Here is a 26,041-nt window from a genome sequence, read left to right as displayed (position 1 = left end):
TGACATTAACAGGGGAAGGGCTAAGGCAGTACTGAAAGAATACACAGCAATGGAGTTTCAGGGTTTAGAGACTTGTTCTAGTCTGTCAGTGTAACCCAGAGAATGGTTAGAGAAGGCTCAAGGGTTTAATACATAAACTTCTTTGTAGAACAGTAAATGATGGATGTAGGTATTTAGCATACAAAAAGCTGCTCTGGTTCCTTCCTTTTTGCCACATTGATCCTAGACTATAGCCTAATAAAGTGATATTTTTCTGGAATATCACAACCTGGACACTTACCTGTAATAGCCAGTGTTAGACAAGACAAAAAATAACCCTAAATCATTAAAAAGACTACCGTGATATTTTTATTGAAGTCTTATACTGTGCCTAAGCATACAAGTAATGAAAAAGAGAGCAGCATGCATGTTTTCTACAGTATTTGATGATGTTGCAGGGAATTAAAGTCACTAGAACCACAATTAAGACAAATGCCATCATAATCAAGTTCCAAGAGAATATTTCAACTGAACTTCAAAGCAAGACCCGCCCCCAAAAGCAATTTGTCACACAGCTCTATAGCATAAAAGAGTTTCAGTATAAGTTAGAGGTTAAGAGAAAATAACTCAAACTGCTCTGGACACTTGCAAAAGCTATATACCAACCACTGTCACTCAAGCTGAAGTAAACAATGGGTTTATAGAAAAACTTGCAAGATATTAGATAACCTCATGCTATAGAATACAGCTGATCACCATGTAAGTCTTTCCACAGTGTTTTACCCATGAAAAATCTAAGGGACACAAGAAAAAATTGTCACAAGACACTGAGCAGCACGAAGTGTAAAACAAACTCTGCAGCTGATGTCAGATCACACAAGAATTTCTACCAAAAGAATATTTCCCTCTCTTCAACTTCACTCCCAACCCAAAAAAAATCCTGTTGTGAACACAGGAGCAAAAAAGGCTGGGGTGAGAGGGATGAGAAAGGCCTCCCTGTAATCGATAAAGTCACCTTGTATAAAGAAGTATAATACATATGAACAGCCTTTCTAGGCCTTGTGAAGCCTGAATACTGAAATGCCTTTTCCTGGTTGCAAAAGGTTGCTGGGTCTCGGTGTTGTCTTCCTGCCCTGGGTAGATGAGGTTCACTGACTTCTCTGAGCAATGAGGTTTGTGTACATGCACTCATCTCCTCCTGTACCCGTTCAATTCCTGGCTGAGACAAGAAGGGTTCTGGGAGCTTAAATCCTTCAATTTGATTAAGCATTGTTGTTGTTGTGTTGATGCCCCGTCTTCTCTGCCATTCCAACAAAAGCAAGCGCCCGGGAGAGGCGGTACACAAGTCCCACGGCAGTATAATCTGGGAGCACAGCACAACGGGTAGAGGCTGGACTTTTGGAAGTGTCCAGTTTCTGTTTAGGCACCTAATGAAATATTTTCAGGAATGCAGCCCTCAAATGCTTCCAGAGAACTTCACTAACACGAAAGGCAGACTCCAAGGAAAGCCTTACCCCACCGCTTGAGAATGCTGCCATCCATCACAGGTCCTTTGCCCAATCTTCGCATGGAAGGACAGAGGAGGGAGGAAGCAGGTGAGCTCGATTCTCAGTTATTTCAGACATACAGTTGATTTTATTGCTGAATTTGTTCCAACACAAGCTTCTTTATTCAGCTCTGACTAAGCAGCTGTTACTACAGTGCATATACAAAAAACTCCCTACAGCAGCACCGTGGAAGCTTCACTTCAGCCTGTGATGTCTGATCTTAATATAAGATGTCAAGGCATCACTGTCTGAGACTGCTCAGCCTTTCAAAGACAAGGTTCAAAGTTGCATACAAGTGTTGAAAGGAAAGCAGAAAGACTCGGGTTAGCAATTCTGACAGTTCTCCCATTATTCCAAGAACATACACAAGAAACAAACTAGTACACGAACACTTGTCTCTCCAAAACAGCAATCTCTAGGTTTTGTGCTTCAGCAGTGTAGTCTGGAAAGACTAAAAGCTTGTGACAAAGTATAAAAAATTATTAAAGTTTAGAAATTCATTATTCAATTACTGTCATTTAAAAAAAACACTCATTTTTTTTTCTGAAGATGTCAGTGTTTAAGAACACACTTGCATATTACTGTTACCTAACATCCTTCAGCAACATGCACAAAACAATAATACAGGTGGCAGAGCACATCCAGTGCTGTTCCAATACTACCAGAAATGCTGGGAAACGGTACAAATTCGTTACAAAACAGTAATACTGACAGTTTTGCATATCTATTAAGTTTAGTGAGGTAATGTTGACAATTTAAAAACTCATGCCACTTCTGCACTGCTTGTTTTTATTGCTGAATTAAATATTAATACTGCGATTTTTTTAAACACTGCACCCCAGCACATCTTAAGACTGTGTTTGATTTTGTAGTCGTCCCAAAGCTACCACCCAGCACAATGTCCAAATTCAATTAACACTTGTACAGCAAAACTCTACTTGTAGAAACTCGCATACCCCTGGAATTACCTCCCACAAGACAGTGAAAAGAACCTCGCATCCCGGCCAACAACTTGAGGTTCTCCTCACTGGTGCCTTTTCCATGAGTTGAACGAAAATAAATACTGCCACCAAAATAAAGATAAAAATCCCCCCCATTCTATTTCCTAGGTAACACTTTTATTTTCAACGTCCACGAGTTAATAAATAGTCCCATTCCTTTTTCCTTCCACTGGAGTGCAGGTAAAGTGCAGCGGGAAGCACCAAGGAAGCCCTCTCTCTGTCCAGCCTATGGCTTTGTTAGATGCGGAGCTGGTAGCCCACCTCGTTGAGCGTGGCCAGGTCTCCCTTCTTGTCCACCACCGCGGGCCTGCGGGCAAAGGAGGGAAGAGGGCGCTGCTCAACAACGGTCTGAACACTGCCACACAGGAGCTGAGAGCACGTGCAGAACCAGGGACAGTTTACTGCAAAGATTTCTCAATTTTTACAAAATTACAAAGTCCTTTGTGATACTTTTTTTAAATTACAAAGTCCTCGCAGAAATCACAGCTAAAGCCTGGGCGGTAAAATGGCAAGTTGGTCATCCAGTGTTTTCCTCCAGCTCCTTAGACACCTGGTTTCCAGCCCTTAACACTTCCTCTTCCCCTCCCACGCCTTTCTCCCTCCTTTCCTCCCTTTAATTGAAGCGAGCCCAGATGGTTCAGCCTCCTCTGGTTATCCCAGAGCTGGGCAGTCACTGGACTAGCAGAATTTTCCTTTCAACAGCTGAAGCAGGGCAGTGTCACGACAACACTCAGACCACAAACGTATTAAAGCCTCAGTATCAGATGAAAAGGAAACAGATCTGACAAACACATTTAGGAGCAGAGACTGCTGCAGGCCACCATGTGACACTATTTCCCAACCCCACCACCTCCAAACACCTTACTGAGGATGAAATGGAGCCGTGCCTGCTCCAGCAGGGGCTTTTTGCACGCTTTTCACTGGGCGATTTTTGCCAGCAGGCCCATCCCATTTCATTGTCGACAAGAAGCAGGCTGTAATAACAGCTTGCCATCAGCAGGTGAAGCCTCTCAAACGAACGCGTTATTCAGCCCCTGCCAGCTCGTGCTAGAGCAAAAAAAAAAAAAAAACACTTCTCCCCTCCCCTCCCCTGCATGCTCTAAAAAGCTGTAATTACAGCATGCAAATAAGAGATTCGTGAAGAAACCAAATGCAGCATCAATGAGCATGGCTGATGTTCAGCTCAGAGTCAGCCTCAAGCCCATCAGCCTTACCCAGAGTCCTTCCTCTGTGTGTGACACAAAGGCCTCTCGCTGCAGCTAGATTCCTAAGGATGCATCGATACACTGCAGAAAATACCCAGCTTCTCCTCTCATCTTTCCCCTCAGCTGAGACTCATCACTGTGCACACATTTTTTTGCAGAGGCAGATTTGCAGAGGCAGGACTAGTGTAGAAATATGACTGGGAATTATTTTATTGCTAATAAAATAGCATTTTGTTGCAAATTGTATATAAGCTACTGCAAATTTTAAATTTTAATTGGGTGGCTCCTTTCCTCATTTCCCTAATGGAGGGGGGGAGGTATCTCATGACCATGCCCAAACTTCAGCAAAACTCCATAAATCTGCCTTCGGGTCCTGTTTCCCCCTCGAGTCACGGGGCATTCCACAGCAGCCCTCCGAGTACCCCAGAGGTGATCCCATCCCTCCAAAAGCAGCAAGGAGGTGAAGGAGGAGCAGGGCCTGCCACGACTATAATTATCCAGGTGCTATACAAGGAGGTCGTGTCGTGCTGATGACGTCCAAAGCCCAGCATCGTGGACCCAGTATGAATTCAGGAGTAAAAATAAAAGCCTGCTGCTAAAGTATCTCCAAGTTATCTTTAGCAAGCTAGCCTAACGTCTTTGTTAGCCACTTGAAAATAAATAAATAAGTGCTGAGGCAGGAGCCTGCGAGCCTATTTAAAAAGCAATGATGGCAAATATGTGCCTGATCTGGGTTACGTGTGGGCTTTCACAGCTGTCAGCCTCCTGGCACGACGCAGCACGGCTCAAACCCGACTTCCCAATGTAAGGCACGGGCAGCAGGCTGCATCGCTGGCAGCCGTACAAGGCCCGTGGCCTGGAGGCTCACTTTTCTCCATGTAGAGGCATTGCGTGAGCCTAGCCCATCCTTCAGCACCCGGTGAAAAGCTGAAGCTGCGACGCACGAAGGAAGCGGTCTGGTTTTTCAACTGATGATAAGCGAAGGAATACAAGGGGAGCAGTATTTCTGCTTCGGCAAGAAAAGGCTCGCTTGTTCCAGTCCCTGTCTGTCGGTCCTCAGTGACAACCCCTCTGTCAGCAGCACAGCCCAATAACAACGCTCATCCTGGGAAATCCAGCTTGGCAGAGGGACACTGACAGCAGGGCGCCCACCACCACCAGGAGATGTTCTCCTGGAGGTCTTCTCCTCTTTCTAATGCCTACATCTGAACACCCTTAAACGGGATCAAACTACTTGCCTCTCTGTAAGGCTCTCCTGCACCCCAAACCAGGTTCATTTCTCCCAAGAGTGCACTGTATAAGAGCTAGAAAAAAGGTGAAAGCCCCACTTGTACTGTCACAGCCCTCTGACACCCTACAGAGCTGAACCAGAGGTCACAGCAGGGCCTCCAAGGAGGCGCTGCACAGAGGGGCTGTCACAGAAACACCAGGACACCAGCACTCCTGGCTTCTGGAGCCTCTCAGACAACCAAGATGCCTGGTACATCTTTCCTACGTGTGTCAGTGAGCGTGCCTCGAGCTCTGTGCTGTACAATAACACATCGTTACCTTCAGCCTGTGCCCCACCAGTGGTGGCAGCAGCATTGGTGCAGCAATACTCACGATTTGTCCCTCCGGCACGCTCGTCTCTGCGGGCTGGTGGCTTGCCTGCGGCGAGGGGACAATGACTTACCCCGGGACCGCTCTTTCGCTGGAGAATGGGCACTTGAGGGTTTCAGAATCTGCAAGAGATGGGGGAGGGAAGGAAGATGCGTTCAGTGAAGGCAATGATTCACTAAAGAAAAAAAAATAGAATCAAAGGGCTTCAGACAGTAGGGTGGATGGCACACAAAGAGCCCTCAGTCCCCTTGGGTTTATGCAAACCCTGCCCCAGGTTAAGAGAAGCTCAAAGCAGTTATCACGTGGTAGCTGTGCCAGGGCCCTTGCAAGAATTGGTTGGTGTCAGCAACTCAGTCCCCACTTAAATGTTAAAAAATTAAAAAAAAAAAAAAAAAAAAAAAAAAAAGACATCCACAGCTGGGCCCTCTACCAGAAGCACTAAAATCAGCCTGTGACAGCCACCTCCGGGAGCTCTTGGGGTCGGACACATACAAGAGATGGAGGCTGGGGGTCACCACACGTCTCTCACCCTGCTGAGCTACTCGGCGGGGCAGGAGAGGTGGCAGCGGGACACAGGGGCTGCTGCCAAACGGGCAGACGGCTGCCAGCCACGAGCCAGCAGGGCAGGGGCTGGGAACCCAGAATAACTCGGAGGCCGTGCTGCATACCTCTTGGCGAGAGCCAGCCCCATACTTAGCAGCACACCTGCTCGGCTCCTGCTGCCAGCAGAAGGCTGGAAAGGCACCAAATCCCCGCTCGCCGTGGCTGTGTCCAGCTCCTTCCCCGCGCCAGAGGCACGTTCAGGGACACCCCTCATCCCAAAGGGCAGCCAAACCCCACAGCCCCATTTCCCCGCCTTTCCCTCCGGGCTCTTCAGTCCAACCAGCTGGTGAGGAAGCTCCATCCTGCCAGGGGTTTGCTCCCCTCCTGCCTTTTGAGCCCCCCGGGGAGCACGACTGACCTCTGTGGGACTGCACAGCCACCTCTGAGACACGGCAGCCCGGAGGCGAGGACCTACCTTCATTCTCATATCCCTGGCAAACTTCTCCAGCTCCTTCCTGACTTCTGTGCGCATCATTTTGGAGACGTTAAGGACCAGCTGCTTCCACTCGATGGGCTGAAAGCTGTGTGGCTCGTGCGGGACGTACAGTCCGATCTTCACCTTTTTGACGGAATGCAAGTACTTTTTATAGGAGTCTTCGAAGTCAAAGATGAGGTCGCTCAGAGTTCGGTACGTCAGAGGTTTGTCCATCAGATCGGAACGTCTGCTCATGCCCAGCGAGCCGTACCGGCCATTGCAGTAAATCCCAAGCACCACGTGATGAAAATAGTTCCCTGAGAAGTGGGTTTTAAAGCTGATGGGGAATCGCTCCACGGAGGGCTGCCCGTTCGTCAGGTATCTGGCATGCGCCGAGTCAAGGCACCAATGGGGTTGAGAAGCAAGCACACAGAGTTACAGCTGGGAGAGACCCAGCAGCGGTAACCACAGGGCCCCCCGCCTGCTTATAAGCACAAATTTACACTCACTGTGCCCCAGAAATAATTGATGCTGCCCAAAGCCCCTTTCAGCACTCGGAGAATAGGATGCAACTGTTCAGGCCGGAAAGGGCCTGACTCAGCCATGCTTGGGGGGAAGAGAAAACAAAACAACAACAGTAACAGCATTCATTTCAGCATGCTGGATCAGAGACCATCCTCCCAGATCCTTGGGAACTCCTTTATGTGACACCAATACCAAACTCCTCTGTTCCCCAAAGGGAACATCCCTCCCTTTTATGTCGGAGCTCGGTATGACTCAGGCTGTTTACTTATCCTCATTTTCACACATCCCTGCAGCCTTTAAGCAGCACAAAGAGCTCAGAATCCTTTCTGGGGTTGCATTTCTGGCTTGGAGTCTAAAGGCTGGCCTTCAGTCTGGCAACTCCGTGTACAAGACCGGCTTTTGCACTCATGACACATTGCTGAGATGATGGAGAGGAAAGCTCCCAGCTTGATAGTTATTTTCTCCAAATAAGCACAGATAAAAGGCCAGGAGCAAACCTTTCTGAAAAGCAAGATTTGTCCCTGGATTGCTGGCTGGCCATTTCACTGGCACCACGTGAAGTGGCCAGGGGCCAAGCCCTGTAACAGCAATGTGTGATCTCAGGCGGGAGCTATGCGCCGGTCCAGGTGGTTTCCTCGGGATGCTGGCGAGGGGAAGAGGAGCGAGATTCCCTCAGGCATGTGGCCGTGCGTCAGAGCCTACGCTGCGTGTGGCTCCCCGCTGCTAATCCCAGACAGCTGACGCTCACCCCAAGGCCTCCCAGTCCCCAGGGACAGCAGGTGCCTTTCCGTCCCTCAGCTGAGACCCCACCAACCCACGCTGGGTCTGACGATGAAATACAGCCGCAGGGTAATTCGGCAGCACCACTGAGATGCCATTGGGACAGCCTGAAGGATGGAGGACTAGCGTCGGTCCCCGCTGGAGCTGCCTGGTATGGAGATCTCCAGCACTCCCCCCCCCCTTGTGCCCCAAAAGCTCTTTAAAGGAGTGAAACAAGAGCCACTGAATGGGCTCCACTGAATCTGAAGTCAAAGGCAAGGAGATCACCTCTGTCCAAAGCCAAAAAAAAAAAAAAAGAATAACTTAACTGCACCAACAGGGAACAAAACCTCCCTTGTGTCTTTGGCATCTTGCTGGATCTTTGCAGGACTACCTTCACCAAACAAAGCAAATTTTAAGTACACCACAAGGTCAGGATCAGGCCCAGCGCTACCCTAACAACTGCAAAACTCATCCCAGTCACCTCGCCTGAAGGGTCACCTCGCCCCAGGCCTTCCAAGGAGCGTCCTGCGTGCATCAAAGTCACGTTAGAGTAATTTTTGTCCTACAGACAGATTCCTACGGAAGCCCATTGTATTTATCAATCCGTGAGACTGAAAAAGCAGTATCTTTTATTAACACCTATGAAGCTTTCAAACATCGCCACTATTTTTCCCCTTCATTATGAAAGGGTTTTTTTCTCTCTGCTCCCCGAGCGCCTTTCTATTAAGCCCACACAAAGCTTTCGTGGCCACCTGCCACACATACACACTTCCGCCACGAGGCCTTGGAGGAGTTGCAATTTAATCTCATTAAATACTAGGTAGGAGTAAAAGACTCTTTTGAGGCTGGAAATTACCCACCATCAAACAACCCAGCAACAACTGCTGTGGAAATTAACCTTTAGGTACAGGTTGCTTCTGCCGAGCGACTACTTAATGAGAGTCCCCACCCGAGATGAAATACACAGCACACGGGCTGGAAAGGCACGTCAGATCTTCCCCTCCATCCGTCTATCATTGTTATTTCTTTCCCTTTCTGCTCTGCCCGAGTAGAGCTGTATTGTGGCAAACAAAAGGCAAGGACACGCCGATGCCACAGCCGTCATCGCATTTCTGAGCCGGGACTGCAACTGCGGGACTGAGTCAGGGAGTAAATTATGTGCCACAGCGCTGACACCAAGCACAGGGGGAGAGGGCAGCGAAAACCTCGGTGCCCTCCAGATCCCAGGCCCTGGTATGGATCCCAGGGCCCAGCCCGCAAGGCCACACAGCCCAAAAGTGGCACTGAGCGACACTGATCCCCTCAGAGATGACCAGGAGGGCCTTTCTCAGAGGGATGAGCTCTGCTCGCACACCCCCAGAGGCCGGCTGGGCGTTTGGCTCCAAGCAGCGAGGGCAGAGCTTGGCCTGAAGCACACAGCGTGCTCTGGGGCGAGGCCGCTGGCGTTACCCAGCACGGCTCTGGTAACACGCAGGATCTTTCCTCATGCCGGCTCGGGGCTTTGAACGTGGACATTTCTGGAGACAGGCCCTAGCAGCTGACAGGGCTGATGCGCTGGCAGCTGCTTTCTGTGGGAGCTGGGCTCAGGTTGCTCACTGCCAGGCCTCCCACAGCCGTGAGGAAACGCAGCCAGCACAGCAGGGGGACACGGGGCAAGGGCGCCAGCCCTTCAGGAGGAGCGAGTGTCACTGCATCACAAGACACCAACGTCAGAGGTGCTCAGGCCCCAAAAGCAGGCCAGGGGAGCCGGGCCGCTGACTGGACACAGTGCTCCATGGCACTTGGACACAGACTGGCAGAGACACCCAGGGGACACAGGCATGGGGAGCAGCCCTGAGGGCTTGTCCTTTGAGCTCTGAATGAGGGGAAAAAACTCAGTAAGTCAGTGCTAAGTGGTGTTGCAGAGCCCCCAGCATCTCAAAACAAATTGGTATATCCTCCCTTTTCAGAGAGAAATCCCATGGATGGGTCGAGCAGACCTGCCAGCCAGCGCCGATGCCCTAGGGGGTGTAAGCGCCCAGCTCTCCCAGTAGCCAGGCTCACAAGTGCTGCAGGAACACCCAGCATCACTCCTGACGCTCACTGGGGATGCAGGTAGCTGTCCCCGCTACAATTTCCACTCTGCATGGCAAACCAGAGGTGAAAACAGACCATCTGCTCAATCTAATATTGACCAGAGGAATCCGCATTGTGCTGCTAATCAGTGCTTGAAATCCTCCCTACTTTACTTGGACAAGATGATGTTGTAGTGCTATATGTCTTACAGAGCCCACCCCGTAGGACCTTTTCACTCAACTTTGGTTAAAATGAGCACAGAAAACCTCAGGGTTTCTGGTCCCCACCTCTCGTGGTGCTCCCTGAACTAGGGAAGGGTGAGAGGACCCCAAGGCCTTGCAGGCTGCCCCATAAGGCGCTCCACACACCCTTCAGAGGACAAGAGAAAGGAGGCAGCTGTATTTAGGCTTGCAACACCAAAGCTGCTAGCTTAGAGCGAGGAGGTTGAACAGGAAGAAAGCAAACATCACAGTTCACACATCAGATATGGCTTCAGCAAGCAGAGAGGAGCTGTTTCTGAGAACAGCTAAACAACTGCTAGCAATGTCAGAGGGCATCCAACTGCCAGAGGCAAGCACCCGGGGAAGCTTCACACCACATCCTGGAGCCAGACAGCATTTTTCACAAGCTCCAGCAGCGCTGAGATCCCAGGTTTGGGACTGCTGATGGCAAGGCAGGGTGCTACACCAAGCCCACAGCTGGATGGGATGAGCTACCAGAGGGGCAGCAGCTACTCAGCAGGACTCTCCTGGTCCATATTTCAGTTCGTGAGCAGGTCGAGCTATAGACAAGCTGGCAGGAAGCAAAGAGAGGACATCAATATTCCAGCCATCCTGCAGTGACCGCAGAAAAACTCTGCCCCTTCCCGAAGGGGCTCACGCCTAGCCCAGGAATTTGCCTGCTGGGCAGGAAGAACAGGATGGGCCCAGGACTCCAGCAGCAATAAACATCACCCACTGATTAAATGTGCAGAAGACCTAGTGCAGAAGCTATTAAATTATCTCTCCTCCTGAGACACTTCTGCTCTCCCCTTCCTCATTTAATGATGTTACTGGGCAGGGGGAGGTCTAATAAATACACTTTACGGGTCTGACTGTTACCTCGCACGAACCAGGACAGGTGCACAGCAGTCAATGGGAGCGAGTTATATTCATCTGTCACAGACAGCACTGCAAGATCCCCTGAGGAGCCGTGCTTCCCTCTTACCCCTGATATTTTGTTCTCTGCGTTTTAATAAAGAATACAGCACGGATAAAATTCCCCTGGCACCTTTCGGTTTACTGCTCCCTTTCTTGAGCACAAGGAGTTTCGATCGGCGCTCATAATGGATGCGGCGAACGCATCATTACCCGGCTGATTTACAGCCCAACCAAGAAAATACCCTGGGGATGGCAGCAGGAGGAATGCCTCCGGTTAGGCGCTGATGAGCAGGCCACGGAAGCAGCAGGATATGGAGCCAGTTCAGCCACGCAGAGCAGAGCAGGAGATCCGTGCAGAGGGCTGCAATCAACGTCACACCGTAGGATCTGTGTGAGGTTTTGGTAACCTCACAGCAGCTGCTCCCTCTGTGTGTGCAGGCAGGGTCGCCCGGTATTTAACTCACTGCCAGATAAAAATGCTTCAAGATCCAGCGCGAAGGCAATTATGCAAAACTTAATTCTGTAGCAAGAGGGATTACCCAAGTGTTTTATAAGAAGTCGGGCTGCAGAGGGCAATTGCAGGAGCCAGCAAGCTGCTCAATTAAAGTGACATCTTGCTAAGCTGCTCTGTACGAGGCAGCCTTTGAATGAAGGCTCACGCCGAGGGCCCACCCAACCCAGCTTTGCTCTTCCCAGTATCCAAGCAACACGGCAAAGCCTGCCAGCACACAAATTGCAAGCGGAACCTTATTTCTGGGGACAGAGAAGGGAGCCAGAGGTTACCACACACACACGGATGCTCAGCTCAGGCACATGCAATGGCCTTGGCTGTCCAACCTTGGAAAGCAAATCACAGCTGCTGGCCTCACCGTGTCCGCATCTGGAGGCTGATGCTGAAGATCAAAATCTCATGGCTAAGAAAGGAAAAAAAAAAATCAACCAGCTGAACATCATGCTGTTACAAAGATAACCACCCCAGCAGGTGGCCTCTGTTCCTACACAGCAGGCTTCCAAGACAGCAAAGTAGTCATGGAAAAAGACAAGCCTGTCCCATTCTCTCCCCTTCCTAAGGCTTCTTAGGAGGTAATCTCAATTAAAAGTTCTCCATAAACATTTTTGAAAGTACTGTGCAGAAAAAAAAAATATCCATCCAAAGCTTAAAAAAAATCAAAAGAAATTTCAGACACCACTGAAGAGTATAAATCCAGAACCTTCAACTATTTTGCCCCCAAAAAATCCTGAAGTCAGCCTTGAGACAGGCAGAAGAAAACCTTTCCTGAGAAAGCTTTTTTTTTTTTTCCCCAAATAAAAATAAAATGGTCAAAACTTATTAAACCAACCAGAGTACTCTTAGGTTAAAGGCCATCTGTAGGCAGCAGATTTCAGGGGGAAGCTCTCAGAAAGCTCCTCACAAGCCCCAGCAGCTGCCCCCTCACATCAGCCAACACAGGGCACTACGCACAGGCTCTGCTGGTTTCTGCTGCCACGAGAGGGGGCAGCAGCAGCAAGCGAAACACAGCAGAGACATTCGAGGAGCTGTTCTGCTTTTGAGTTTATTTTGGGTTTGGTTTTCTTTGTCTTAAATCAAACTTGATCAGCTGCTGTGAGGCATACCCCAGTAGAAAACTATTCCTGTAGTCCTGCCTCGTCCTTCTCTGGTGTTTTGGGATGATGCAAGTTAGTTTATTTACCAGTAAGAGCACAAAAGGATTAAGAAGCAAGCCCATCTCTAAATAGAAAGCATTCTTTTCTGGATTTGAGTATGAAATAAGCATTTAAGCTTTACCTTAATGCAATGGTTAATTATACTATGCACTTTTCTGCACTAAGTACAACTGCAGAGAAAAAAATCACAACACAACTTTGCTATGTAAACATTAGACAAATGTAGCACAGAACCTACATTGTCAGGTGTTAACAAGCTCCAACAATAGCTGGCAAAACAAAAAAAAAAGAAAAAAGACTAAAGAAGAAAGCAAGGATTGCACAGACAGCTACTTATCTGGGCACTTTGGGTCAGCTCCTGACATTATGCAGATTACCCGGGCAGAAGGCAAAGTGGGGATAACGCCAGCTGACCCTTCTGAACCGTGCACGCAGCCTCTGAGCTCCTCCTGACACACCTAGGCACCTCAGCAACGTGTTGGTCAATCCCATGGAAAGTCTCTGAGCTGCTTGCACTCACCTGTGGCTGTGAGCATCACAATCATCATCCAGGGAGGGCAATACGTTCAACAGTGCTGCGGTGGAAAAAGCCACAGACACACAAAAGGATACATCCCCAGGATAACCGCTTCAAGGCATTTGATAGGAAGGGACTCCCTGGTCATTTCTCTTGCTGTCTCCATTAACCTGGTACAGAAACAAGAGGGTTTTAGTCTTTTCAGTTGGAACAAAGGATTCTCTTGTACTCTGAGAGCTAGACACCTCCATCTTTCATCTCAGCAAGTGCTGGTGAACTTGATTCTCCTCTTCAGCGAATGCCAGAGCCCTCTTAATTTCTGCAGGATGACTGAAAAAATAAATGGGTGTTTGGTATCCCAGCGCCTTCCATGCCGCTGCAGATGGGATGGAGAAATGCAGTTCTCGCTGCCTCTCCCAGCAAGGCCCTGAGCATCGCTCTGGACTGCGACACAAAGCCCTGCTGAGCTGCAAGATGGCAATCATGTAAGCTCCCACAGCATGACCAAATTTAGCTGAGTTCTCAAAATATGCAGCTCTCTTCTATTAAAAAAAAAAAAAGAGGATATAGGAATTTTGCGATATCCCTTGAAAGCTACAAATGCCCATTTGAGCTAATGCCTATAGGTGCAGGCAGGAATTTAATTATTTTTATCCAAGCCTACTGTGCAGACAGCTCTGTCAGCACAGGCATTTCAAGCTGAGTTACCATCTTGCCGCTCCTCTCCATCTCCTGCGGACTGTAAGAAACGCAGGATTTCCTACAGGAATGCAGCAAACTATGCATCCCCAAGACCTTGGCAAGTCCAACAGAATTTAGTGGAATCTGGATTCTGTCTCTGGAGCAGCCTCATCTGACGGGGACAGCGCTGTGACGAGAAGCAAGCGATCTGATCTCCACCGAGGTCAGACCGATACTGCACCATCAACAAGGGACCCTACCCTATTCTGCCAGCAGATCCCCAAATCCTGTACAGTTTTTAAAAAATTACAGGAAGGAGACAAAGAGAGGTAAAATATTCAGCAAAAAAAGCCCAAACAAAGGATGACTTCTATTTTGAAGCCTCCAACCCTATCCTTTCCCTGAGGAGAGCTTTTCATAGAGATCCCGGCTCTCGAGGAACCACGACATTAAAAGACAGAAATATTTGTACTAGAGAAGATGACTAATGGCTCAAGATGCATATTTTCATCTGTTTTCCCCCTTCCCAACGCACACATCCCATGCATTTCAAACCCCGCACGCAGCGCGAGCGGCGGCGCAGCCCCCAGTGTTATTACTGCCTGTCACAGTGATTCCGCACCCAATTCATCCGAGCTGGAAATTATCTCTTCTTTTGTAAACAGCTGCTCTTTACACTCTGCCTGCCACACAGAAGACGAATTAGAGCCAGCCTGCCTCCTACATGCCCACCATCAGTGAGAAAAGCCCCACCACTGGAGCAAGCAGCAGCAGCCCCGAGGAGGGCACACCAAGGGGCTCCTCAGAGCTGGCTGGGCAGAAGCTGCTGCAGAGCCTCCTCCCCGCCAGCACCAGAAGTGTGTGCAGCACAGGATGCATCCACAAACAAGACGATCCACTCAATTTCCAAACCTCTTTCCCTGCTCACACTGGGCTTGGAGTAACCGCAGCATCATGGCAAGCAGCATCAGGTCTCCCAGCGCCCGCCTGCACGAGCTCGCAGCTTGCCATAAAGCCAAGGTGCTGTCAGCGTGGATAAAACAGCAGCGACTTCACAGCCAGGGAGGGAGCCTTCAAAGTAATCGGCCTAAGCGAGCAGCCAAATTAGTACCAACTCATCTGTCGCAGCGACACTCGCGGTATTTAAATACTCAGTTGTATTTAACGCGGGCTCTGCCTGCGCTGGGTTTTGAAGTACAGCTTTGTGAGATGCTCCGTGGTTATTAAGGCAGATTTAAATTGAACACGAGAGGCATTTTGCTTGCTTAGAAGTCCTACTGATGCACAGCAGCCGCTCCCTCTGAGGCCAGCAGCAGCTCTCCTTGACTTTACATCTCATCACAGGGTAATTGGAGCTTGGACGGGACTGCAGGAGGCCCTCCTGTCCAGCATTCAAGCACGAGGAAGCAGGAATCACAGCTGTCCCTGGAAGGAGGGACTGGAAGGGAAGGCCAGGGCCAGGTGTAGGCTGCGAGGCCCATGGGTCACCCTCCTCAGCCCCCTGCAGCTGCTCAGATCTGGCCACGGCACCCCGCAGCTCTCCTAACTCGGGGGCTCAACCAGCCTCGCTCCGGGGGCCATGCCATGGAGCAAGAGGTGCTCAGTGCTGATGGCGCACAGAAACAGAGCTGGCTGGGGGCTAAACCGAGCCCTGAGGACTTGTGCATCCAGCCACCCCACCCCTGCACACCCCCACAAGCCCTGCATGTACTCCAGAGTCCCGGGGAACACCCAGCAAACACTTTTTTCCTTCGCGTTTCCAACACAGGCCACGGAGGTTATCTGCATGACCCAGCTCAATAACCACCAAGAGCCTTCCTGCTGCTCCTAACAAGCTCGAGTCAAACCGCAGCCTCAGAAACTGCATTTGCATCGGGACCAGGGCCTTCAGAGCATCCCTAAGCCACCGAGGTAGCATAAGCCAAATCTAAATCACTCCTCGCCGATAATTTTCCAACCTACTTTTAACTGGCTTCTCAAAGGCTTGCAAAGCTACCACTAAATCTATCCGATACTTAACCTCACATCTAAGAAGGTCCCCTCGTGTTCAAACTAAATCTTTATTTTCGCAATTTAAATCAGAAGCTATTTCTGCTATCCACAGCGGGCAGGAGACCATTTATTATCTCTCCTCTTGCAACACACATTTGTGTATGCAGAAGGCTGTAATCTGCCCTCTCTGCAAACATAGGAAAAAACAGGGGTTGGTTTTGTTTTAAATAAACCCATCTCCCCCCTCAAGCTTTCCCACAGGTCACGCTTTCCAGGCCTGGGGCAATGTTTGTTGCTTTTTTCCTTTCAGACTCTCTTCAACTGACTCGAACACAACCCTTCACCTGAGCTCACCACACCAGTGCAAACACTGTCTACCTTCTGAATCCAACTTTGCGTGGATTTTTGCAACCAAACCAGCACGCTGTTAACTCCCAGACCACCTCTCTTGCTCTCCAAGATCACTCCAAAGCCTAATTCCACCTTGCAAAGCCTCATCCAGCTTGGGGCACAAAGCACAGGAGTAAACAGCCGTATCTGTGCCATTAATGAAAAAAACATTGAACTGGGATAGATACTGCAAACCTCAACTGCTCTGCTAGACCAGGAACGAGATGTTGGTTAGTAACACTTTCCAGGCCCAGCTTTTCACCAGGCAGTGTCTTTATGTCCCAAGAGTTTCATTTAGACTGGATGTCTCGGCCTTATCTGGAGGCTGCCAAAGGCCAGACTGAAGCGAAGAGTTATCCCTTCCACACAAGGGCTCCGATGCTCTCACAGAGGGGAACTATCAGAAACAAACCACATCAGATTAAATTCACGTTGCTTGTTACTTACCACCTTATTACGTTCCAAACACTTGATTATTTGCTCAAGCATTTCTCCTGAAATTGCAGATAAATTGGAAGTTCCTAGACCTCCTTCCCACCCACACCCCTTTTCTTCCCTCCTCCAAGGAGGCTGCTACCTTTGCTGTCCTGCTTCCAACGTAAGCACCCATCCTGCCCACGTTCTCCACCTGAAGCAGAAATGGTTTGGAGGCTGCTTGTCAGCTAAGTCACCTGGAACTAACTCCATTGCACCCGGCTCACTTGAACAGTGACTCATTACAAGTGCTCTCTGCCCTGTCTTCACCTGATTTCACTCCTGAACTGTTACCACACTCGGGTATCAATTGTGACCAGAAAGGCTACATAAACGTGTTAATGAAGGAAGAGGAAAAAAAAATAAAAAGAAACAGCATCAGGCTCTTTGATTGCCTTTCTGAGCAGGGTTTGTTTGTGGGATTTGTATTTAAGTCCTTCCAGTCACCTGAACAGGTTCCACATTACTGCTCCATCTCACCTGATGGGTAGCTGGGAACTAACGCAATGAGGCCCATGAAACTCCCTCTCCTTAATTTTTCAGAAGCTCCTGGCAGCTTTATTCTTCCCAAACGAAGCAAAAAGATATGAAATCTCCAGGTTGCAGGCTGCAATTCCTCAAATTCCTCCTCCACATGCTGCCCTTTGCCTGCCCCATAGGAAAGCACACATCACAAAGCCAACAACACCACACGCGGATTTCAGGATCACATCTCTACCACCCCGACCTACAGAGCCATACCAGCAGAAACCTAGCATTTTCCGAAGTGTTACCTGTAGCCTAGACAGGGTGTCTGGCAGCCTAGACACCAGCTGATAGCTAACCAACTTTTTCCCAAGAGATTTTTAATACTGAGTTATGTCAAGCTCATGTCACCTAATGCTGTGAGTTCCTATAAGCAGTTTATGCTCTCCTTCCTAAGCCCAACCACGCATCTTTATTTGCATGCACGATGCCACCGCTGACACTAAATCTCCATAATATCTAGCCCGCCCTCCATAACAGAAATGCTCATTAATATGCTTCAGGAAACTTTTGCATGAATTCATAAATATTAATCGTTTCCACCTAGTGTTCAACTTCTTTGTGTCCAGCTTTCAGGAAGACAGGCTGCCAAAGGCCTTGTAACACTGCCACTAGCCTGAGCCTTCATGACATGAAATAAACACGCTTCGCACCCATAAATCACGGCTCTGGGAACAGCCTCAACTTCTAGGAGTCGGTGGGAGCCAACAGCACGCAGCACCTTGCCAGATCAACTTGCAAACACAAGCTTTGCTTTGCCAGCAGGCTCCTGCATTAGCTCACCAGCGAGCAGGGGATCCTGCACGCCAGGGGCGATGCACAGCGAGAGGGGAGCTGGGCACTGGGTTTGGAGGGACACCAGCAATCCCGGTGTGGCTCTCCCCTCATCTGAGGCATGGAACAGTGCTCCTGCCTCCTGCCCCACACATCTCCTGCCCCTTAGCAGTGAGCGAGGCCGCTCACACCACAGCAGCCTCCTCAAAGCACCGCTTGTTGCCTCAGCACAAGGGGCTCCTTGTTACCGCGCTGGAAGTCACGAAGCATCTTCCAGACGAGCTCCTCCGGCGTACGGCATGTCCACCAGGCGCCAGCTGAGGACAAAGGAAGCAGCCCAGAGACACAGCTCAGGGCTCCTGTGAAACAGAACAAGCCTCCAAGGAGGAAAAAAAATAAAAATCTTGTAGGTATGGGTGATTGTTGAACTCTGATGAGAACTGGCCTGGCAGCAGGTGAACCAATTGCCTAGAAAAACTGCAGAAGAGGAAATACCTGCAGCTGGAGCAAACCAGAATAGGGTTAGGACCTAATACTGTGCGAGTCCGACATACACCAAATAGGGTCGAATGTGGGCAGCAAACAGTCAGCCCTAGGAGGCTGGCCATTTCCAGGGACGCTTGCGGTAGCTCTCCAGAAGCCCCATCACCACTAGCTAGGTTTCTCAGAAGCAAGACAACAAGGAGAGAAGCCAAACACAAAGTGCCCAAGCCACAAACAATAAAGGCAGGTAAGCAGAGGAAATGAAACCACTTAGAAGGGGATCCAAAGCCATGATTACATCCCCAGCTGGGAGCACCACTGGTTCACTTTCAGCAAAAAGCACTGTCCTCATAAAACAGACTTTCATCAAGCCCAACACAGAAAACATGGGCCTTTCAAGCAGTGAGCTCATTCTCATCCTCCACTTCCTTGTGAAAAAGTAATGAGACAAATTTAAACATGAATGACCAACCTGAAAATTGGTTTAAGCTTGTATAAAGCCCTCAATTTATTCAAAGCACAGGGTTTCCTCTAAACTAGTTCCACCAGTACAGTCAAATTGCATAGAGAAAGGAAGTGGTAAAAATTGCTGTCAGCAAGATGAAAACCTAAAGTCTAGAGCTATGATGGGAACTGGAATTTATAGCAAGGGACCATTAAATTAGTGACAGACAGCTCGGGAGAGCTAGACAGGCCAGCCCACAGAAGTCAATACATTCTGCTTATCTAAATTTTGCCCTAACTAAAAGCACAATGTTGTCAATATCACTTCCCACCCTAATCTGCCAACTTACTGAGTCTTCTTAAAGAGCTGTCAGAATTACGGTTCTTACATGTAAGGGATCCCAACTCCCTGTTGTCACGCTCCCCGTGCACATGTTCATATTCATATTGCACAATTCCGTGTCACCCAGAGCAGGAGTCAGCCAGATGGAAGGAATGGCACGAGGAGCAGCAAGACCACAACTTAAACTATTCCTTGTGATCCTCCAGGGGAAGCGACTGAGCCCAAGACAATGCCAAGATTTCTACAGTATTTTGCACAGTCGACCTCTTCTTACCATCAGTAAAGGGCATTGTAGTGCAACCAGAATATCAGGACTTGCACTGTTCCCATAAAAACAGTACTGTACCCCCAAAACAACACCGACAAGCAAGAATTGAGTTTTTCAAACTCTGTACACTCAAGCTTTGCAGCTCCCACATCGCTGCTGAGTGACATGCAAAGCCTGGGCTGCGCCAGGCAGCCTGCCACGACACCACAATGCCAGCCGACTGCCCTCTGTGCTTATGGGGAGTAGGACAGTAGGCCACTTCCAGAGACACTTACCCACTTAGAGGTCTGCTTTTCCTAATCTCGAAGAACTGAGTTCCTGTGTGATTGTATCTGTGTTTTGTCTGTTAAAGGAAAGCAACTTGAACAGTCAAAAAAATAAAATAACACATCTGATATGACACATCTGGCATCGGTGTGTTATGACTTCTCATTTCCTCCAGCTCCCACTCACCACTGGGTTACATCAGAGCTTGACAAAATTCCCCCCTTCAGGGGAGAGAAGGCATTTGTAGTCTACTCAAACCAATCCACACCACTCACTGTTTCAAAGAGCTGGCTTCCTTCCTAAGTTTTTAACTCACTCAGCCGCGCAGCTCATGCGGGACCTGCAAACAAGCAGCACGACAGATACAGCCATTTACATCTGGAAATATAAAGCATTCCCTAAAACATACAGGGCACTTCAAATGGAAATGTCCAGCTAAATGCAAACCAGGAACGTAAGTTACTGCTACGAGCACGTAAGATCATCATAAAGGATGCCAGAAAACAGCCACCCGCCAGCTAAAGCTCAGCACCGCTCGGCTAGAAATGCAAGCTGATGTGCAGCAGCACCAAGAGCAGCCTCTCCTCAGCTCTTCGAGCAGAGCTGTTCAAGAAGCAACACAATAAATCAGAAACTGGTCTGTCCAACACAAACAACACCCCCTTAAAAAAAATAAAATAAAACCCAAATCGCACCAGCCACTTGTTTTCGCTAGGCTGTTTTTCCAGCTGAATCAGATCCCCAGCACAGCCACAAGAACACTCACGCCAGCAAAATCGCGGTGCTGATAGCAGGGCAGAAAGGGGCGACTCCGTGCAGACAAAGGGTGCCTGGCAAGGGGTGAGTAGCACAGCTGCTGGCTGTGTGACCGTGGTCTAAATAAAGCTCCAGCTTGCATCAGGATGTTCAGAACATGCCTCGGTTGGAGCTCGGCGCTCCCCAGAAATAAGGCTTTCCTTCCCTCCTGCCTTCAAAGCCCCATTTGGCCCTTCCCCAGAGCACTCCGAACAAAGCACACAGCCTCTTTTAGCCACAAAGGAAGCCAAGACCCCATTCCCCAGCACCCTTTGAAGCATTTTTGAACACAGACCCAAACCCAGCGCCTAAGGCTCGTCTCTGCTCCACAGCAGAGCACAGGATTTCAAAACCGCTGGAAAACAACAACGGTTTGTTGGGCTCTGCATGACACGGCCTCCCCTCTGGCACAGCCCTGCTCCTCCCCACCACAAACACACCCCAAATCCCTCACCCTGCAACGCTGCAGGGCTGCAGAGCAGAGCCTGGCCCTACAGCAGCCGCTCCCCACAGCGCAGCTGGCCCCAGCCTCCTCCCTGCTGCGGCTCCAGCCCCTGACGGGGCTTTGATCCCCACTGCTGCCTGCCCCGCTATTTTCAGATGCTCTTCCAGCTGCCACCCATATCCTTTCCTAATCCTTACCAGGACCTCACATTCATTCCTCAACTCCGCCGCTTCCCCCACACGCACATCGCCACAGGCACGCACTGCTTCAGGGCCTCCCTCCCGCTGCCCCTGCCTTCCTGTGGCTCAGGACCACATCAGAAAGGGACCGAGAGCAGGGCCTGTGCGGAGGATTCCTTCGGTCAGCCCCTGTGTGACGGGCAAGGCTGCCCACCCCTGGGCTCCAGAGAGCAGACGGTCCCAAGCAAGCAGGCAGGCCTCAGGGAGCCCTTCAGGGCCGTCAGGGCTGAGGGAGAAAGGGTTTGCCACAACCCTGCCTCCCCCGTCACCCCTTTATGAAGAGATGCCATATTATTTCTCCAGGTATCGTGATCTGATCATAACATCCTCATACACCAACTACAAAACGAGCATTTCTGTTCTCACCAGTGTCACTACAGCAAAATTCTCCAGTATCATTTAAAGTTAATTACGCAGCCCACAGGATTGCTGCGACAAGCTCCGGGCTGTGGGTACCACCAGAAATCTTCAGCTGTGCCGAGATAAGTCCTTTTACCCCAAATGATCCCAAGCCCGAGTGCTTTAGTAAACCCCGTTAATCCACGAGGCCCAAGCCAGCCTTCTCCCCAGAGGCCACGTGCTCAAGAAGGATACTGCAGCATCTTCATGTAGGTCTGTATTGCCTGGAGCCATTCCGGGATCGACATGGAGAGCTTGTAGTTTGGCACCGGCGGCACCGAGGGCTGGACAAACGAGAAAATAAATAAAAATAAAGAGGTTAGACAGCCACCGCTCCCCGTGGAGAGGATGAGCGATTTGCTCTGACAGAGGCAGGCACTTCACGGTGGCACAGATGGCTCCAGCCCAAAGTGAACTCAGGCGTCGGGCAAAACCATCCCACTTGTGACAGCAAATGCCTGTGCACCGGGGCGAGCCTCGTCCCTGCTGCAGCGAGGGGACCCCCCCACAGCTGCCAGCGATGTCCGTCCAACACCTGCCTAGAGGGACAGGCAGATTAGGGCAGGAGGCAAATGGTTTACATTTTTCCTCCCCCCCCTCTAGCTTAGGGCGCTTCAGAGGAGCAGAGTCCCAGGGCTGCCTTTGTCATCATCCCTCACCCGAGGATTCGTTTCAAGCCTAATCTTTGTTTTCCTCTAGCAGGAGATAAAGATAAGAGGAGACAAGGATCCCGGGCTGTGTAACTTTCCATCTGCTGCTTATCGACAGCCCGCTTGCTGGGCAGGGGTCGTGAGGTACCTTGGAGACCACCTGGGACCCAGATATTTAATGATATTACGACACTTAAAGATATAAACTGGCACCATAATGGGATTTTTCAAAAATCCCCTAAGACATCTGCTTGTGCCTAAGCACCATAAGAAGCCTGGCACTCAATCCATATTTAATCCCCATAGCTACGTGGCTCCTCAGCCTGCAACCACACAAGAAAGGGACAGCTCTTTGTCATAATCCCCCTTATTTTAAGGGGATGCCTGCAAAAAAAGGGGTCAGCACGTGCTAAAACAGGCAGTGGTGCATGAGGGGGAAAGCCCTGCTAAAAGTTAACACAATTCTCACAAACACAATCAAGGGAACGGTTTGCTTAAATATTAATGCCAACCCAAATTGAGAAAGCAGTGCCCACGGCAGGCACGACACAACACACGGAGGGAAGCACACAACCCACGTGGGGCCACGACATCACCACAGCCACAGCTCAGCCCCACGCTGCTCCAGGAACAGGGCAGATCAGCCCTAAGGGTTATAAAGCAAAAAATCACAGCTCTAAAGGCACTCCAAGCCAACGATTACAGACAAAAAAAGCGAGGCTGAACAGTCCGGAGCTGTCTCTGTTACACACTTTCCCATCCAGGCTCCTACCTCCACTAAGAGCAAGGGATTTTGTGTTTCTTTTGGGGGAGTGAGCATCCATCTCCACGAGGAGATCACAAGCCAGCATTCAGCTAGTTACTCCAGTCAAATTGTAAACAGGCCTCAGTAAGGGAAAAAATAGAGATTCTTACACTGCTGGCATACAGAAACGTATTTTAAATGGAAGGCAGACAGATGGCCAGGTCTGCAGCGTGCTGTTATCACCTCAGCACCACGAGAGAGACACGGCAGCGTGCGCAGACGGGCCTGCAGTCACTCCAAGCCTAAGTTACGGGTAAGGCTCATTAACGTTCCTTAATCCCAATTTCCACGCATCAACTCTTCATTAGAGGCAATTTCTCAGTTTCACGAGCTCCTTCCAGCCCCAATGCCTTTGGTTTGGGTGAATTATTCACCCGTCACTCTTGGCACTAAGGCAGAGCTGTACTACACGCACCAGGCACAGCCCGAGTTTCGGGAGCGTAAGTAGTTAAATAAAGTGAATTAAAGCTTCCAGATGTAGCAACTCCTGGGCTTTTTCCCCATCCCATGGCCATGGAGAGCCCCAGGCCAGGCAAAACCCTGCTGGGGCTGTCACGCTGCAGGAGGCTTTGTTGCCTTGCATTGCCCAGCAAGTCCTCAGGAGCCCCGAGGTGCTGCACCGAGAGCAACTCCCTGCTGCACACTGACAGCACTGGGCTGGTGGCACGCTGCCTGCTGCTCAACGCCTCCTAACACACAGGTATTTTGGGGGCAGCCTCAGTACAGACCCCAGGCACCCAAAAACCAGCACGGTGAAGCTATGCACGAGAGATGCAGGGCGATGCTGGCACAGCTCGGACACGAGGGGGTACACATCCCAGCACACAGCAGGACAACCGAAATGCCAGCACAGCACTGCAGGGCGTGCATCAACCCAGCAAGGGAAATTCAGAGACTGCTGGAAGACCCTGACCCTGTGATTTCTAAGCCGTGATGCCTCCGGAGACAGCAGAGCTACCGCAGAGCGTGAGGCCGATGTAAACATCACAGCGGGGCTGGAGAGCATCCCGTGGATGGGAACGCTCTTGTATGGGCAGTGAAACTGCTTCAACCTCTCCGTGCCTTGCTAACGAGCAGGAAGGCACCTGCCAGCCCTGCTCCAGGTCCTGCGCTACCTGGCAGCGTGAAGCCAGCAGAGCAGAACCCCCAGGGGCTCAACTCACCGCAATTAACCCCCAGGGTCATTAAGGCTGGAGCAGCACCGCAGCCACGGAGCGAGCAGATTCCCGCAGCCACCACTCGCCCCGCTCCCCGCCAGCCCCCCCCACCTCTCCTCCACCGCCCCGAGGCCGGCTAATGAGCGCTAATTAACCCCGGGGACGGCGTGCAGGGGGGGTGCCCTTACCCGGGCCAGCCTGGCGGCGCTGCGGATGGCCGCGGCCACGGCGCTGCCGTCGGGGTGCACCCGCTCCACGTGGCCCCACATGCGCTCCCACGTCTGGCCGTCCAGCGGGAAGCCGCTGCGGTTGACGAGGAACAGCACGCCGCCCTCCCGCGCCGCCTCCTCCTCCTCCGAGCCGCCGCTGCCGCTGCCACCGCCACCGCCGCCCTCCGCCCGCGGCTGGGCGCTCCGGGAACGGCCCCCGCCCGCCGCCGCCGCTGCAGCCGGGGCCGCCCGGCGTCGCCCTCCTCCTCCTCCTCCTCCTCCTCCTCCTCCTCCGCCCGCCGTGCCCGTCATGGAGCCGCGGCCATGCCCCGCAGCGGCCCCACCGGCGGCCGCCCCCCCGCCCGCTGCAGCCGCCCCATGCCGCTGCCGCCGCCGCCGCCGGTCCCGCGCTGCCCGCCGCCGCCCCCGGGCCGCCGCCATTGGTGGCCGCAACAAAGAGGGGCGGGGCCGGCCGGCGGTGCGCCCGCCGATTGGCCAAGGCGCGGCACCGCGGCCGCCGCGAAGATGGCGCCCCCTGGTGGGGAGGGAGGAAAAGGGGGGGGGTGTGAGGGGCGCGCCCGAGCCCCCCGGTCGCCCCCCGGCAGCTGGGTCGTGAAATGGCGGCCGGGCTGCGCGGGCACCGCGGGGTACGCAGTGGTCCTCGCTGCGCCAGGGGTGGGCTGAGGATGAGGCTGCGGTGCCCTCGTGGGCTTCGCGGAGCCGCCCAGGAGCCCCACTGGGGGGCTCAGCCTCATAGAATAACAGAGTCATTAAGGTTAAAAAAGCCCTCCAAGTTACCTGCTCCAACCATCCCCTACCACCACCATCACCCACTAAACCATGTCCCCAAGCACCACATCCAACCTTTCCTTGCACACCCCCAGGGACGGTGACCCCACCACCTCCCTGGGCAACCCCTTCCAATGCCTGCCTGCTCTTTCTGAGGAGAAATGTCTCCTCGTTGCCAACCTGAACCTCCCCTGGTGCAACTTGAGGCCATTCCCTCTAGTCCTATCACTGATTATCTCTAGTCCTATCTCTGGTTATCTCTAGTCCTATTGCTGGTTAGGGCAGCAAGGGCAGGCCACAGCGAACTTGCCCACTGGGGCAGATCCAGGGAGAGTTGACAATCTCTCAGGATGGGTGCTCAAATAACAGGGCGGACACCCCACACATGCTGGACCCAGGAGCGCAGGCAGCACCATGTTGTACCCAGAGGTGCCAATGCAGGAGATGGCGGCCACAGGCATCCCAGAGCCCTGATCGCTGCCAGCACAGGCAGCCATAGCCTCGCTCAGCGCTGCTCCACTCCTCACAGCAGCCAGAGGACTCGGGCAGCTATTTCCTATACCCACTACCTTCTAATCACCCCAAAATCATGAAGACCAGAGGGACTTCACATGCTTTGCATCCCAAGGCCTTGTGTGCCAGGACTCTCTCCCTGGTTGGGATGCCCACAGCCCTGTTGCTTGCTGGCACAGCCGGAGCAGATGTTTGCAGCACCCAGACCCCTTTCTATCAGGACCAAAGGGAAAAAAATATTAGCAGCTCCCGTTGTATGCTTACACTGACAAGGGACAAGCCGTTCTCCCACAGGCCAGCCCGGGCTGGATGGTCAGGGCAGAACTTTGCTGAGGTCCCAGAGCTAATGTCAGCTTCAAAATGACAGCCTAACGGAACGGATTTGGA

General features: G+C 51.2%; 1 protein-coding gene and 1 long non-coding RNA gene across 3 annotated transcripts; both read right to left on the bottom strand.

Moving 5' to 3' along the window:
* Window positions 1–322: 322 nt before the first annotated feature.
* On the bottom strand, window positions 323–24,736 carry VASH2 (vasohibin 2). Of its 2 annotated transcripts, XM_027453710.3 has the most exons (7): window positions 24,332–24,733; window positions 21,727–21,815; window positions 19,662–19,718; window positions 13,108–13,182; window positions 6,350–6,731; window positions 5,335–5,453; window positions 323–2,834 (listed from the first exon to the last, which is right to left on the bottom strand). In XM_027453710.3, exons 1-7 carry the CDS (start codon window positions 24,662–24,664, stop codon window positions 2,765–2,767), a joined length of 1,125 nt encoding a protein of 374 aa, XP_027309511.3. In that variant the 5' UTR covers window positions 24,665–24,733; the 3' UTR covers window positions 323–2,764. The 2 variants fall into 2 exon arrangements, with proteins under 2 accessions (XP_027309511.3, XP_038032377.2); XM_038176449.2 differs by lacking the exons at window positions 13,108–13,182; window positions 19,662–19,718 and having other exon boundaries at window positions 24,332–24,736.
* LOC119716388 (uncharacterized) lies at window positions 6,738–13,101 on the bottom strand. The gene is made up of 3 exons (XR_011808064.1): window positions 12,171–13,101; window positions 11,668–11,744; window positions 6,738–10,483 (listed from the first exon to the last, which is right to left on the bottom strand). It is a non-coding gene; the product is annotated as an uncharacterized lncRNA (long non-coding RNA).
* Window positions 24,737–26,041: the final 1,305 nt, after the last annotated feature.

Source organism: Anas platyrhynchos, chromosome 3 (genome assembly GCF_047663525.1).
Source record: "Anas platyrhynchos isolate ZD024472 breed Pekin duck chromosome 3, IASCAAS_PekinDuck_T2T, whole genome shotgun sequence".
NCBI lineage: Eukaryota > Metazoa > Chordata > Aves > Anseriformes > Anatidae > Anas > Anas platyrhynchos.
The sequence above is the reverse complement of the archived record's forward strand: the minus strand, read 5'-3'. Positions and strand labels throughout refer to the sequence as shown.

Coding starts and splice junctions, on each gene's coding strand:
- VASH2 (XM_027453710.3), bottom strand. CDS start 24,664: ATGACGGGCACGGCGGGCGGAGGAGGAGGAGGAGGAGGAGGAGGAGGA. Junction 6,732..13,107: donor GAAGCGGTTATCCTGGGGAT/GTATCCTTTTGT, acceptor GGCGCATGCCAG/ATACCTGACGAACGGGCAGC. Junction 2,835..5,334: donor GCGTGCCGGAGGGACAAATC/GTGAGTATTGCT, acceptor CTTTGCCCGCAG/GCCCGCGGTGGTGGACAAGA.